Source organism: Choloepus didactylus, chromosome 5 (genome assembly GCF_015220235.1).
Source record: "Choloepus didactylus isolate mChoDid1 chromosome 5, mChoDid1.pri, whole genome shotgun sequence".
In the NCBI taxonomy this organism is placed as follows: domain Eukaryota; kingdom Metazoa; phylum Chordata; class Mammalia; order Pilosa; family Megalonychidae; genus Choloepus; species Choloepus didactylus.
In genome coordinates this window covers 93399491-93413086 of record NC_051311.1, presented here as the reverse complement: position 1 = coordinate 93413086, position 13596 = coordinate 93399491, and the positions used below count along the sequence as shown (strand labels likewise).

The window sequence follows — 13596 nt, the reverse complement described above, 5'->3', positions numbered from 1 at the left end:
TGCCTTTTTAATAGTATGTGATATTTTACAGTTTCTTACCACTTATGGTATTCTTAAAGGCAGCAATGTTGACTGTTCTGCTTTGAAAACAGTACCATTAATTTTCTTTAGTATTCTACTGCTGCCCACATAAGTGACACATTCAACATATTATTAATAAGTTGTTGAGAGGTAAACTGCATTTATTAACTCCCAATTTTACTTTTAAATGAACTTCAACGCAAAACAAACATTGTCTTAAATCAGCATACTGTTCTCAGAACAGTATGCTACTGTGTTCAAAAATACTTCCATTTTGAAATAAGTTTTTTTTTTGTGTGAGATACAATAGTTTTATATTTTATTTCTAAGAGAACTCATGCTGTACTTTTTTCTCCCTCAAAATATATTCAATATACTCTGTGCAAAATTTTAAGTTCTGTATTGGTATGTACCTTATTTTGAAAAAGTTTATAAAATATAATTCCTAAAAACAACCTCAACATTAGACAAGAGAGGAAGAAGAAACATATCAGACAAAGTCTAATTTTTCACATGAGAAAATAAGTATGTTCTTAAAGCTCCAGTAATACATTCCTTGAAAAAACTTAGAATGCACTTTGGTCATTAAGCATATTAGAACATGGACAAAAAAAAACCAAAATGTTTTTGTTGTTTTCTATAGAGAGGCAATATATACAAAACGAGGCTGAATTGAGGCTGATCAGAAGGAATGGTAAGAGCAAAGTGATAAGACATGGCTTTGTTCTCCACACATTCCTGATCTTAAGATCATGATTTGGGAAATAGAACGGCACCAATCAAATAATTATCAAAAATGAATTGTTTTAAATTCCCTAAGACATGGTGAAATGCAAGAATATTCAACATGATACACTTTGCACCAAGAAAATTCTGGATTGTTTCAGATACCCAGTTTTCAAAAAATAAATAACACACACACATACACAAAAAAAACCCCAAACATTTCATATTTCATGTTAATTCCTCAAACATTTTTGATTGTACAAATATAGTAACTTAAAATCAAGGCCCAATGTAAGATACTGTCATATTTGCCCTATTTATCTAGCATGCTGACATGATAAATACTCATTTGGACACCTGACAAATTATTGGGGGGGGGGCAAGTTAATTTCTAGGTTAAAAGCATCTAAAATAGCCCTTATATAATGGGGGCAGGGAGGTGCACCAGATTAAGTTTACAAGATAGAATATGTAAGTTGAGGCTCTTTTCTGAAAATTTGGATACAGTTTTAAAACTAGCAACCAGAGAAATATATTATTGGTTCTTACCCTGATATTCTTGTGTTGTTCATTTGAATGTGGTATGTATAGTATACACTATAGTGTACCATGGGGAGAAAATTATTTTACTTGAGTAAACATAAAGTACTTTAGTAATATCAAGAGGCACTTCACTTGTGAAATGAGTATATACTTCACAAATCAAAAGGATAACATATTATGTCCTAGTATACTATAACATACCCCATATAAAGATACACATTAAAAGTAACAATTTTAAAAAGTGCACATTTTGAGCATGCACAGTTGGAGCTGTGCAAACAGCCCAGTGTTTCAAATAAATACAATTATTACTAATTTTTATCAAAATATCTTACAGTATGGTAACCATTTACAATTATTGCTCTATTAAGAGTTTTATCATCAAAGAGCACTTGTTGACCTGTTAAGTAATACCATATATAATAATACTGAAGGGTGCTTAAACTGCAGCTTAATCAGTTTAGATCCTGGCATTGTGTCAAAATAATTCAAGAGAAACCCTGACTGGATCTTGATTTATTGGAAATGCCATATTTGTTTAGCTGAGTCCAATGTAGTATTCCAAGGTTAAATAATTTTTCCTCAAGTAAGGCAAGTTCATGGCACTGATGGAGAAATACAGTGATGGCTTCTATTTTCAGAATTTGTTATTTTGTCAATTATTTATAAGCAATTACCAGGATCTCAAGTATCTGGAAATCCGTTTTATCACCCTTTCCATAACTAAGTACATCAATGCTTAAAAATAAAATATAGACTAAAATAAATGTAAAAAACAGTGAACAAGAAAAATAAATATAAGAATTGCACAGGACACTCTGATGTAAACACTTCAATTTCCCAGCTGAGATTCCTGAAGCAGCGAGTCAGTGACTGCTTTCAGGCAGTATAGTTGGTACTCTTATTCTGGAAAAGAGGCTACATCTTCTTTTGCCTGAATGGTCATGATTTAATCTTCCATAGCTAGAGAAAAATATAAAAAAGAATGATCATTAGAGCTAGTTTTAATAGCCTAACTTATTAAATTATATCATATAATAGTATATTTTATTTAAATTTAATTCACAAACAAGTGTAGGTTCTACTATTTTAACTCCTTTATCCTTTTATTTTCAAGAAGAACTCACCTTAAATAAGCAAATAAAATAGTGAAAATCTGATTTCTCTTGCTTTCTTTTATTGGGAAGTGGCAATATACAAATACTGCCTGTCTAATGTGATTATCATATACCTCATGCATTAACAGTTAGTTGGGCACATGTTGGAGGATGTGTGCATTGTTATATAGGTAAATAATACAACTTTTGGCCAAGAAAAGAAATAGGGCTTTACTTTTTTTGTCACCTAAATTATATTCGGGTTATAAGAGTCAAAATTATTTTATCACTTATTTTATCACTTATTGTACACAAGAGTGCTACTGGCAGAGAATACTGTTCCAAATTAGGAGTTTCAGAAGTATCATGAGCAAAGAATATATATCATTCTTTGAAACTAAGTGTGAAATTAATTTCACTAATTCTATACAATATTATCAAAATGACTCCATTACTATGCACTCGAGATCTCAAAAGAGTGCTAGGATAAAATGTCACAAAAATGCAACAGAGTACTAAGAAATAAAGAATGTCTGCAAGCTCGTACCTTTAAGTTAAATCCAAACAAGTCACTGATAACACCAGAAACAGCTGACAGGATGACAACCTGGGTAATGTTATAAAGCAGTGGATTCATTGTAAGCCCATATAATCTAAAGGGACAGTCCAATTCCTAGCAAAAGAGACAGAGAGAGAGAGAGAAAAAATAAACCACCATAAGCCTCAGATTCATTAAGAATTGTCAGTTAAGCTAATTGAGTGTAATATTTAAGGAGGATTTTTTACAATTTGTTTCAAAAAAGTTACAAATTACAGATATTTTTACAAAGGGTAAACTTGGTTAAACTTGAAATAGGTAAATGTGCTTAAAATTTTGTTTTAGGAAAAAGTGACTTCACTTAAAAGAACCCTGTAACCTAAATCAGTAACTCCAATTCCCATCCCAAATGAATGACTATTATAGTACTGATCTAGTAGGTACAAAGAGGTTTGAGAACATTTTTAGTAGAAGAGCACGAATAGAAACTGAAAGAGAACAATATATTTTTGCATAAGATTTAGAAATTTAATTAGACAAAATTTCAGACAATATTAATACATATGTAAAAACTCTACTTTGAGACAATTCATTTTCAAACACATGAATTAACTGATTCAAACATTTAAATTTCTATTATATGCCAGGTCCTGTGTTAGGCTCTGGAAAGTAATAGTCAATTTCCGAGCTGAAGGAGCTTGCAGTGTAACAGACATGCAAACAAATTAATTCATTGAATCCCATGACAAAGGTATGTATAAAAAGGCTGTGGGTGGATTCTGGGAAGATGGCGGCATAGAAAGAGGTGGAAGACTTAGTCTCCCCCAGAACAATTCATAAATGAACAAAAAACCAGTAAATAACCTAGAATGGTAGCGGGGAGACAAATGTGACAGTACACTCAACATCCACCGACATGAATTGGGAGGAATGCCCGAGATCACAGCATAAAATCTGTAAGTAAAATTGCGGACCCATGCTGAGAGCCAAAAACCTAGAGCCGGGAGCCCCTCCCTCATGGAAGCCACGCTGTGCACTTTCTCAGCCCAGCCCCAAGTGAGGTTTTAACGATAACTGCTCAATACAGACAGCGAATCCTCAACAAGCAGACAGAGGCTTTTGGTGAAGGCTGACCTTGGGAGAATCGGGGGAAATATTCCGTCTCTCGTTCTCTCTCTGTGGAGAAAACCTCGGCTGCTCTCAGCCCACAAGGAATTGCAGTGGAGACAGCCTCACACAATCGGCATTCTGAGGCGAGCTGAGAGCCCCGTGGCACAGCCAAGCAGCCCAGGGCTTCCCTAGAGGGACAGCGCTCACTGATGACGTAGCACGGCATTTTCTCTCGGCTGAGGGAGGATCATGGCTGGGAGGGGGGATCCGCTCAGGGAACCCAGAAGCGCTACGCCAAGTCTGGTGGTTTATGGGACACTGAGAGAGAGCTGCCCCTCCTCCCTGGCCACCCGTGCGCGCGCCCCACATTCAGGGCGGGCGACTCCAGCAGCGCGCCCAGGCTGAGCTCTCAAACTGAACATACAAGAATCATTTCCCCACACTACTGACTGGAGGGATATAGGTGGCTCATAGACGCCATCTGCTGGTTACCTAGAGAAAGTAAATGCCATCAAACTGTCTCTGAAAAATTAGATCAATATCCTTTTTTTTCTGATACAATTTGAAAGAACCCTATCAAGCAAAACAAATGCCAACAGGCCAAAAACAAGAGAAAATCTTAATGCATATGATAAAACCAGATGATACAGAGAATCCAGCTCCAAATACACAAATCAAGATTTCGGAAGAAACGTTATTCCTTGCAAAATTAATTAAAGAGGTACAATCAAAGAACGAAAACATGGTGAAGGATTTAAAGGACATCAAGAGGACCATGGCCCAGGATATAAGCACCATAAAAAAGACCCTAGAAGAGCATAAAGAAGACATTGCAAGAGCAAATAAAAAAATAGAAGATCTTATGGAAATAAGAGAAACTGTTGGCCAAATTAAAAAGACTCTGGATACTCACAATTCAAGACTAGAGGAAGCTGAACAACATCTCAGTGTCCTAGAAATCCACAGAACAGAAAATGAAAGAACAAAAGAAAGAATGGAGAAAAAAATTGAAAAAATTGAAATGGATCTCAGGGATACGATAGATAAAATAAAACGTCCAAACTTAAGACTCATTGGTGTCCCAGAAGGGGAAGAGAAGGGTAAAGGTCTAGAAAGAGTATTCAAAGAAATTGTTGGGGAAAATTTCCCCAACCTTCTACACAATATAAACACACAAAGCATAAATGCCCAGCGAACTCCAAATAGAATAAATCCAAATAAACCCACCCCAAGACATATTCTGATCAGACTTTCAAATACTGAAGAGAAGGAGCGAGTTCTGAAAGCAGCAAGAGAAAAGCAATTCACCACATACAAAGGAAACAACATAAGACTAAGTAGTGACTACTCAGTGGCCACTATGGAGGTGAGAAGGCAGTGGCATGACATATTTAAAATTCTGAGAGAGAAAAATTTCCAACCAAGAATACTTTATCCAGCAAAACTCTCCTTCAAATTTGAGGGAGAACTTAAATTTTTCACAGACAAACAAATGCTGAGAGACTTTGCCAGTAAAAGACCTGCCCCACTTCAGATACTAAAGGGAGCCATATGACAGAGAAACAAAGAAAGGAGAAAGAGATACAGAGAATTTTAACAGACATACATAGAACCTTACATCCCAAATCACCAGGACACTCATTTTTCTCTAGTGATCACAGATCTTTCTCCAGAATGGACCATATGCTAGGACATAAAACAAGCCTCAATAAATTAAAAAACAAAAAACAAAAAACAATTGAATATATTCAAAGCACATTCTCTGACCACAATGAAATACAAATAGAAGTCAATAATTTTTGAATTGTAACTCCACTATTTACTTCCTACATGATATAAAATACACAAACTCTAATGATGAATCAGTGGTTTTGAACTCAATGTAAAGTATGTAATTTTTGACAAGAACTATATAAAGGTGGGGGAATGGAGGAGTATAGGAACATAGTTTATGTGTCCTATTGAAGTTAAGTTGGTATCAAAGAAAAACAAGATTGTTATGGATTTAAGAAGTTAATTTTAAGCCCCACAGTAAACACAAAGAAATTATCAGAGAATATAACCATAGAGATGAAAAGTAGAGTCTGGATTATGAGAAATGGGGGAAGGGGCAATGGGAAGTTAAGAAAGGAGTATAGGGTTGTTGTTTGAGGTGAAGGGAAATTTCTAGTAATGGATGGTGGGAAAGAGCATAACATCATTCTAAATGTGATTAATCCCACTAATGGAAGGTTAGGAAAGGGGTCGAATGGGAAGATTTAGGCTGTATATATGTTTCCACAATTGAAAAAAGAAAAAAAAAAAAGACAGTCTAACTAGACGACAATTGAATGCTAAGGATGAACTTGGATGGGATTGGAGGGTGGAGGACAGGTGGCTCGAAGGGACACAGTTGAGACATAAGGAAAAGGAAATACAGAATGTAAGCATTGTATCATTGTTGAATCTCTTATACTTCTTAGCTGGGCTTAATGGAATTACATAAAAGAATGTTCTTGTTCATGGGGAGTACATATGTGAATTATAGTGGATGTTCAAGGATGTGTGCAGCTAACTCTCATATATTCAGAAGACAGAGAAATATATGATGAATGATAGATAGGGAGGGAAAGAAATAGTGATGTGACAGCATGTTAAAGTTGGTGGATTAAGCTATTGGGGGAGGGGGGTCAGGGTATGATGGAATTCTGTGTATGGGGCTAGTATTGTTTTTGCAACTATTCATGTAACTTTGAATTTCTTTCAAAATAAAATAAAAAAAAAAAAAAAAAAAGGCTGTGGGACCACAGAAAGGCTCTCCTGAAACTTAGGGGATGAAGCAGTATTTATTCCCTAAGACACAAGAAAACATGGCACCTTTGAATTGCTATTGGTTGCTCAGCATTTTTAGAGCCTGATTACAAGGGAGGAAGTACTTCAAACTTATAAAGCTAACTATTTAGGTATGGGCCATTCATTAAGCAGATTGTGCTGACAGACACTAAAGACATTAAAGCTGGGGAATAGCATGATCAGATGTGCACATGAGAAAGAACACTGGACCAGCAATGTGGAAGAAGGATTAGAGAGGAGTGAGACCAGAAGCAGGAATACTTTTAAGGAGTTCACTAGTTCAAAAGCTCAGGTGAGAGACAGTGGAGGCTCTGACTTAAGGCAGTATAGATAGAGAAGGGATGAATTTGAAAAGTATTTGGGAGGTTGAATCAATGGATTTGAAAATTTCTTAGATGTGAAGAATGAGTGAGAAGGAACAATCTATGTTGTCCCAGGTTTTTAACTAGAAGACTATTATGATCAAAAAGTGTCACATTGTTGTGCTTTGTATTCTAGACATTTTTATACTTCTCTTTATTCTATGAGATTTCAGCTGTTTTTAAATCTCATCTTGGTAGCCAGGTAGCCCACTCCTGCCTAGCACAGTGGCTATACACTGAAAATATCCTATATATATATATATATATATATATATATATATATATATATCAAATAAACAAAATACTGTCAATTGAATTTAAACATATTTTTCCATAAAGCATTTTGACAAAAAATGGAGTTTGCCTATATTACCTTGCTTATTATTTTGGTGTTGCCATCTACCTGAAGTTTAAAGCATTTTGAAAGAGGAAGCAACTCCTTGTTACTCATTTTATCTCCCCACCACCTCTTCCTCTTTGAATACCTAAGTCTATATGCAATTAATACTTATCAATTGGCTGAAAATTAACCATAACACTGAGCACAACTAAGTCATACCATTCTCTGAAAAGTTATACTGCGCTCTAAGAATTATATTCAAATGGTTATAGGAACTGAGATTTTTAAAAATAAATTTTATTTTTAATAAAGAAAAGCATTACTAACACTGTAAAGCATATACGGTTAATAAAAATATTTTATTAAAAGTTTTCCCCAAAGAGCTTTATTGTGGGACCAAATTCCACTGAAATTGTATTCCTTTTGATTATTTCCAAAAAGGGTTTGAAAATTTAAATGTTTACAGGTGGCATACATTTATTATAATGGTCATGTAACCTTTTAAGTTAACACAGACCAAGCAAAAGAGTGCTCTGAGAAATACAAAATGAAAAATTCCCTAAATTAACATTAAATTTCTGTTTTGAAATCTATTTTAAATTCTAGGAGATTTAAGCATACAAAGATGTCAACCTCTGCAATACTCTAAACATTATTAAAAGTTTTAACATGCAGTCTCCAAATCAAATGACATCATTTGTAGAACTTTGCAATGAGAAGTAAAATGCAAATTGTGTGAACATGGTCAAATATAATCTGGAAACAATTTGGATACTTATAAAAACCAAAGAAAAAGTAGGCTCTATAAATAGAAAACTAATAACGTCTGAATAGCACATTTTACACTAATTCCATTTTCAATTATATTCTTACCTTTAGCAGTTTAGTAGCTAGTTTTAAAACATTGTTCACTAGTGTCAGTTCCTCTTTCTTATTAGGTTTCTTCTCCATTTTCAAGTAGAGGTTTATCTTTTATTAAAAAAAGAGTAAACAAAAATACTTAAAATCATAATATATATACGTTTTTAAAAGAACTTTGAAGACAGTCACTAAAATATGAATAGTGGTTCTCTGGGTGCTGAGATTATAGGTGACTTAAATATTTTAAATATTTTACTGTATATTCCAAATTTCCGACAATAAGCTTATATTATTTTCTAATAAGAAAAACAGTAGCTTTTATTAAAACACTTTTTAAATGTAATTAAAAGCCAAAACAAGAAAGCAAAACTGTACAGCATAATTTAAAGGTGATAAACTAGTCCAAGAGCCAAACAACTTAAAGAACAAATAATAATTAGAATAAAACTCAATCAACTGATTTGCAATTTCTTATTTTGAAAGTAACTCCAAAAAATTCTTTGTGCATCTTTGTTATCCACTCAGTAATAGACAATTTAGGATTCCTTCCAGGTTCAGTTCCCTTTTTTGAAAAATGCTCTAACACAGAGCTTGTGGAAGGAGCAGGCTTAGGCAGCTCTGCTTTTTCCACTCGATCCCACCTTCCCACCTCCACTCTGGCAGCCATAGCTGATTATGCTGGAGTGTGCCCCCAAACCAAAGCTAGTCAATGCACTGTCTGGTGGGACAAACCCTATATCTGCTAGATATTGTAGGACCATGGGCTGAAAAGTCAGTAAAGTATGCTCATGCTGAGGCAAGGAACAATAATTATAAGCCAAAATTATAGGGCAGCAACACTACAGAGAGGCCAACCAACAAAGAGAGGAGCAGAAGTGAGGTGGAGGAAGTGGCTGCCTTTGTGTACTTCCCCTGAGGCCCAACTAGGCTTTATTTCCTGGAGATCTTCATCTTTGCGGGTTCATTCTTTCCCTTTCCCTTTAACTGAGCTTCTTTAACCAAGTTACTGGTTCCTTGAAATCAAACCATCCTTCATTAAAATATGCTACAGGTTCTTTGGTAGCAAGTTTCTTTGTATAATTTCTATGAAACGGTTACAGGAAAATATTTAACAAATTCATGCAAAATAAAGTTAACCATCAAAATTATCATGCTTTATCTTTTTGTTGAATAAAAATTCATACTTATTTTCAATGTCTCTGCTACACTGCAAAGCAAACATAACGCATTAATGTTAAAATCCGTCATTTCTGTAATTGGTACTTCCTTCTTGCCAAATGACAATAAGACATAAAAACAGTAGATCAGATTTGAAATCTGAGTTTAAGCAGAAACACTAAAGAAAAGCTTGAGTACTATCAAATTTTAATTTTATAACACAAATGGCCTTAATTCCTGAAAAACATGAAGTGAAAACATTTCAGTTTAGTATGTGTATTACAGACATTAACTTATAACACAGCAAACATTCATTCTCACCTGTTCAGTAAGTAATATTGAGGTATTGCTATATTTTTTACTTGTTTCTGATCCAAGGGTAACAAATCTTAGCAGAAAAAGTGTTAAAGAGATGCACCAGATTACCAGTTCCCAATTGTAGTGACAATCAAGGAAGATCTCATGCACATGAAGCAGCTAAAAGTGGATGAAAGGGCGATATGAAGAAGCAAGTGATTCAAACAGTTTTTTGAAAGGAAAAAATTTTACTTCATGCAGATTGATCATAAATTTAATAATGCATTTTAAAAATTCCACATTTATTATAAAATATGCCAAGCATACTAAAAGTATAGAGTATAATGTAACTATAAAATTGTGGCCTCTACTCAATTTTGTCAAATCTTAATATTTTGCAATACTTCAAATTTTTTGAAAAATTAAAAATTCAGTTTAAGCCCCTCTTAACTTTTCCTTTATCCTCACCCCCCTTTTTCCTCTTCTGTAGGGGTAATGAATTTTGTGTTTACTTTTTTCATGCATATTTTTACAATTTAGCCATATATCCTTAAAAATATTGTTTGTTACATATTTTAAAGTTTACATAGATGTTATCTCGTTGTTAACATGATTCTTCAATTTGTTTTTTATTCCACTGAGCCTTATTTTCAAGGTTTATCCCAATTGATAGATTTAGCTCTATGTTTGTTCATTCAATTGCTTTAAAGTATAGCAGAAAAATAAACAATTTATTGGCCACAATTTATTGGCCTACCATACTGATTAATATTTATGTTGTGGCCAATTTTCCCTACTACAAACAAGGCTGCAATAAACACTCTGTAGGCATCTCCTGGTTTAGCATGCAAGAATTTCTCTAGGAGTTAATATCTAGGAGTAAAATTGCTGGGTCCCTTATGACTCCCGTGGATGAGCCTGGACCCGGCATCCTGGGATTAAGAACATCTTCTTGGCCAAAAGGGGGAAGTGAAATGAAACAAAATAAAGTTTCAGTGGCTGAGAGATTTCAAATGGAGTCGAGAGGTCACTCTGGAGGGCACTCATGTGAACATTATACAGATATTCCTCTTTAGTTTTTAGTGTATTGGAATAGCTAGAAGGAAATACCTGAAACTGTCGAACTGCAACCCAGTAGCCTTGATTCTTGAAGGGGACTGCATAACTACGTAGCTTACATGCTGTGACTGTGTGACTGCAAAAACCTGGTGGCTCACACTCTTTTTATCTAGTATATGGAGAGATGAGTAGAAAAACGGGGACAAAAACTAAATGAAAAATACGGTGGGATGGGGGGATCGAATGTTTTAGGTGTTCCTTTTTACTTTTATTTCTTTTGGAATAAGGAAAATGCTCAAAAATTGATTCTGGTCGTGAAAGCACAACTATATAACGGTACTGTGAATAACTGATTGTACACTGGATGATATTTGAATAAACCTCAATAAAACGGTATTAAAAACAATTGCTGGGTCCCTAAATATCCACATCTTCAACTTTGATGTTGCAATTTTGTCTCTAAAACAAATGTATCAATTTATACTCAACAATGTATCAGCATTCCCTTTGCCCTCATTTTTGTTCACACTTGTTATTATCCAACATCTTAAAATCTGCTTATCTGATGGGTATGAAATGTTCTCTTGCTTCAATTTTACCTTTCCTGATTACTTAGGGAGGTTGAATATGCTTCATATGATTATTGGGCATTGTGTTTTCTCTCCCATGTTATCTTTTTATATGTTATATCCACTTTTTATTCTAATGGGTTGTCTGTTTTTTCTTACTGACTTGATAAATTATATATTCTGAATAATCTATTCAAGGTGTACATTCTGTCAGTATCTTCTCCCAGTCTTTGGCTTGTTCTTTTTTTTTTTTGAACTTTTCAAATAATTTCAAACTTACAGGACAGTTACAAAAATAATACAAACTCCATACATGAACTCCAACACGTTCCCCCAGACACCGAGATCTGCCAATTTTATCATTTTGCCACGATTACCATATCTTTCTTTCTGCCCCCATCCATCTATTTATATTATCCCTCTATTTATCTACCTACCTATTGTCATAATATTTGCACACATCACAATCACTGAACACATAATACTTCCATGTACATTTTCCACAAGTAAATATACTCACATAATCACCTTAAGTGTAGTTATTAAATTCAAGAAATTTAATACTGTTATGAAACTTACATTCTATATTCCAATTTTTTCTTATGTCCTAATAATGTCCTTTTGAGCCTTTTTTCCTTCATTCTTAGGTCCCATCCAGTATCATATACTACATTCAATTGCCATAATCTCTTTTGTTTTTTGTTCTTTATTTTCTAATTGTGGAAGCATACATGTAACATAAATCTTCCCATCCCAACCCTTCCCAAGCATACCATTCAGTGAGATTAATCATATTCACAACACTGCAATACCCTCACCACTATTTGTTACTTGAACTTTTCCTTCACCCCAAACAGAAACCCTGTACTCATTTGCATTAAATCCCCAATGTTCCTTCCTCCAAGCCCTAGTAATCAGGACTCTACTTCCCCTCTCTATGAATTTGCATATTCTGATATTTTCTTTGTAATTACCATGGGCTTAAATTTAACATCCTAAATCTATAACAATCTTGTTTGCTTTGCCACCCATTTAACTTCTACAACATATATAAACCATGTTCCTATACCCCTCTGTCTTCCACCTCTATGTAGTTCTTGTCACAAATTACATGTTTATACATTAGTATGAGTCCAAAACCACTGATTCATCATTACATTTTATGTTTGCCTTTAAGTCCTGTCAAAAGTAAAAAGTGGAGTTACAAATCAAAAATACAATAGTACTGGCATTTATATTTATCCATGTCATCATCTTTATTGCAGATCTTTATTACTTCATGTGGCTTCAGTCAATTGTGTAGTGTCCTTTCCTTTCTATCTGAAGAATTCCCTTTAGAACCTCTTGTAGGGCTGGTCTAGTGGTGACAAACTCATTCAGCTTTTGTTTATCTGGGAATGTCTTATTTTCTTCCTCACTTGGGAAAGACAGTTTTGCCAGATGCAGAATTCTTGTTTGCCAAGTTCTTGCTTTCAGCACTTTAAACATGTCATCCCACTGCATTCTTGCTTCTGTGGTTTCTGATGAGAAAGTGGCACTTAATCTCATTGAGAATCCCTTGTACGTGATATGCTGCTTCTCTCTTGTGGCTTTCAGAGTTCTCTATCTTTGGCATTCAACAGTTTGATAATAACATGGTATCGTGTGGATCTATTTGAGTTTATCCTGTTTGGAGTTCATTGAGCATTTTGGATGTGTTTATTCACATCTTATGCTAGATTTGGAAAGTTTTCAGCCATCATTTCTTTGTAATCTTTCTTCTCCTTCTGGGTTCCCTACAATGCGTATATTGGTATGCTTGACGGTGTCACACAGGTTCTGTTCACTTTTCTTCATTTTTTCTTTCTATTCCTCAGAATGGATGATTTCAATAGTCTTGAAAATCTTCATGTTCAATCTGCTGCTGAATCTTAAATTTCTGTTACTGGGGTCTTCAGCTCTGTTTGGTTTTTTATAATTTCCATCCCTCTATTGGTAATCTCTTTCCCCAGATTTCCTTTAATTTTTGTCCATGTTTCATTTTAGCTCTTTGACCATATTTAGGATTCTTTTTTAAAAAGGTCTGGTCCTACTCATTGATGGT

General features: G+C 34.4%; 1 protein-coding gene across 7 annotated transcripts in view; it reads right to left on the bottom strand.

Annotated features, from left to right (window-relative positions):
* Positions 1 to 260: 260 nt before the first annotated feature.
* The window catches only part of PHTF2 (putative homeodomain transcription factor 2), a 136824-nt gene continuing 123488 nt past the window's right edge, over positions 261 to 13596 (bottom strand). For all 7 annotated transcript variants that reach the window (XM_037836503.1, XM_037836504.1, XM_037836502.1 and 4 more), the window contains 4 exons: positions 9910 to 10065; positions 8443 to 8538; positions 2935 to 3060; positions 261 to 2253 (listed from right to left, as the gene is read on the bottom strand). In XM_037836503.1, the coding sequence (XP_037692431.1) occupies positions 2233 to 2253; positions 2935 to 3060; positions 8443 to 8538; positions 9910 to 10065 (399 nt within the window). In that variant the 3' untranslated portion in view covers positions 261 to 2232. The remainder of the gene's footprint in view (positions 2254 to 2934; positions 3061 to 8442; positions 8539 to 9909; positions 10066 to 13596) is intronic.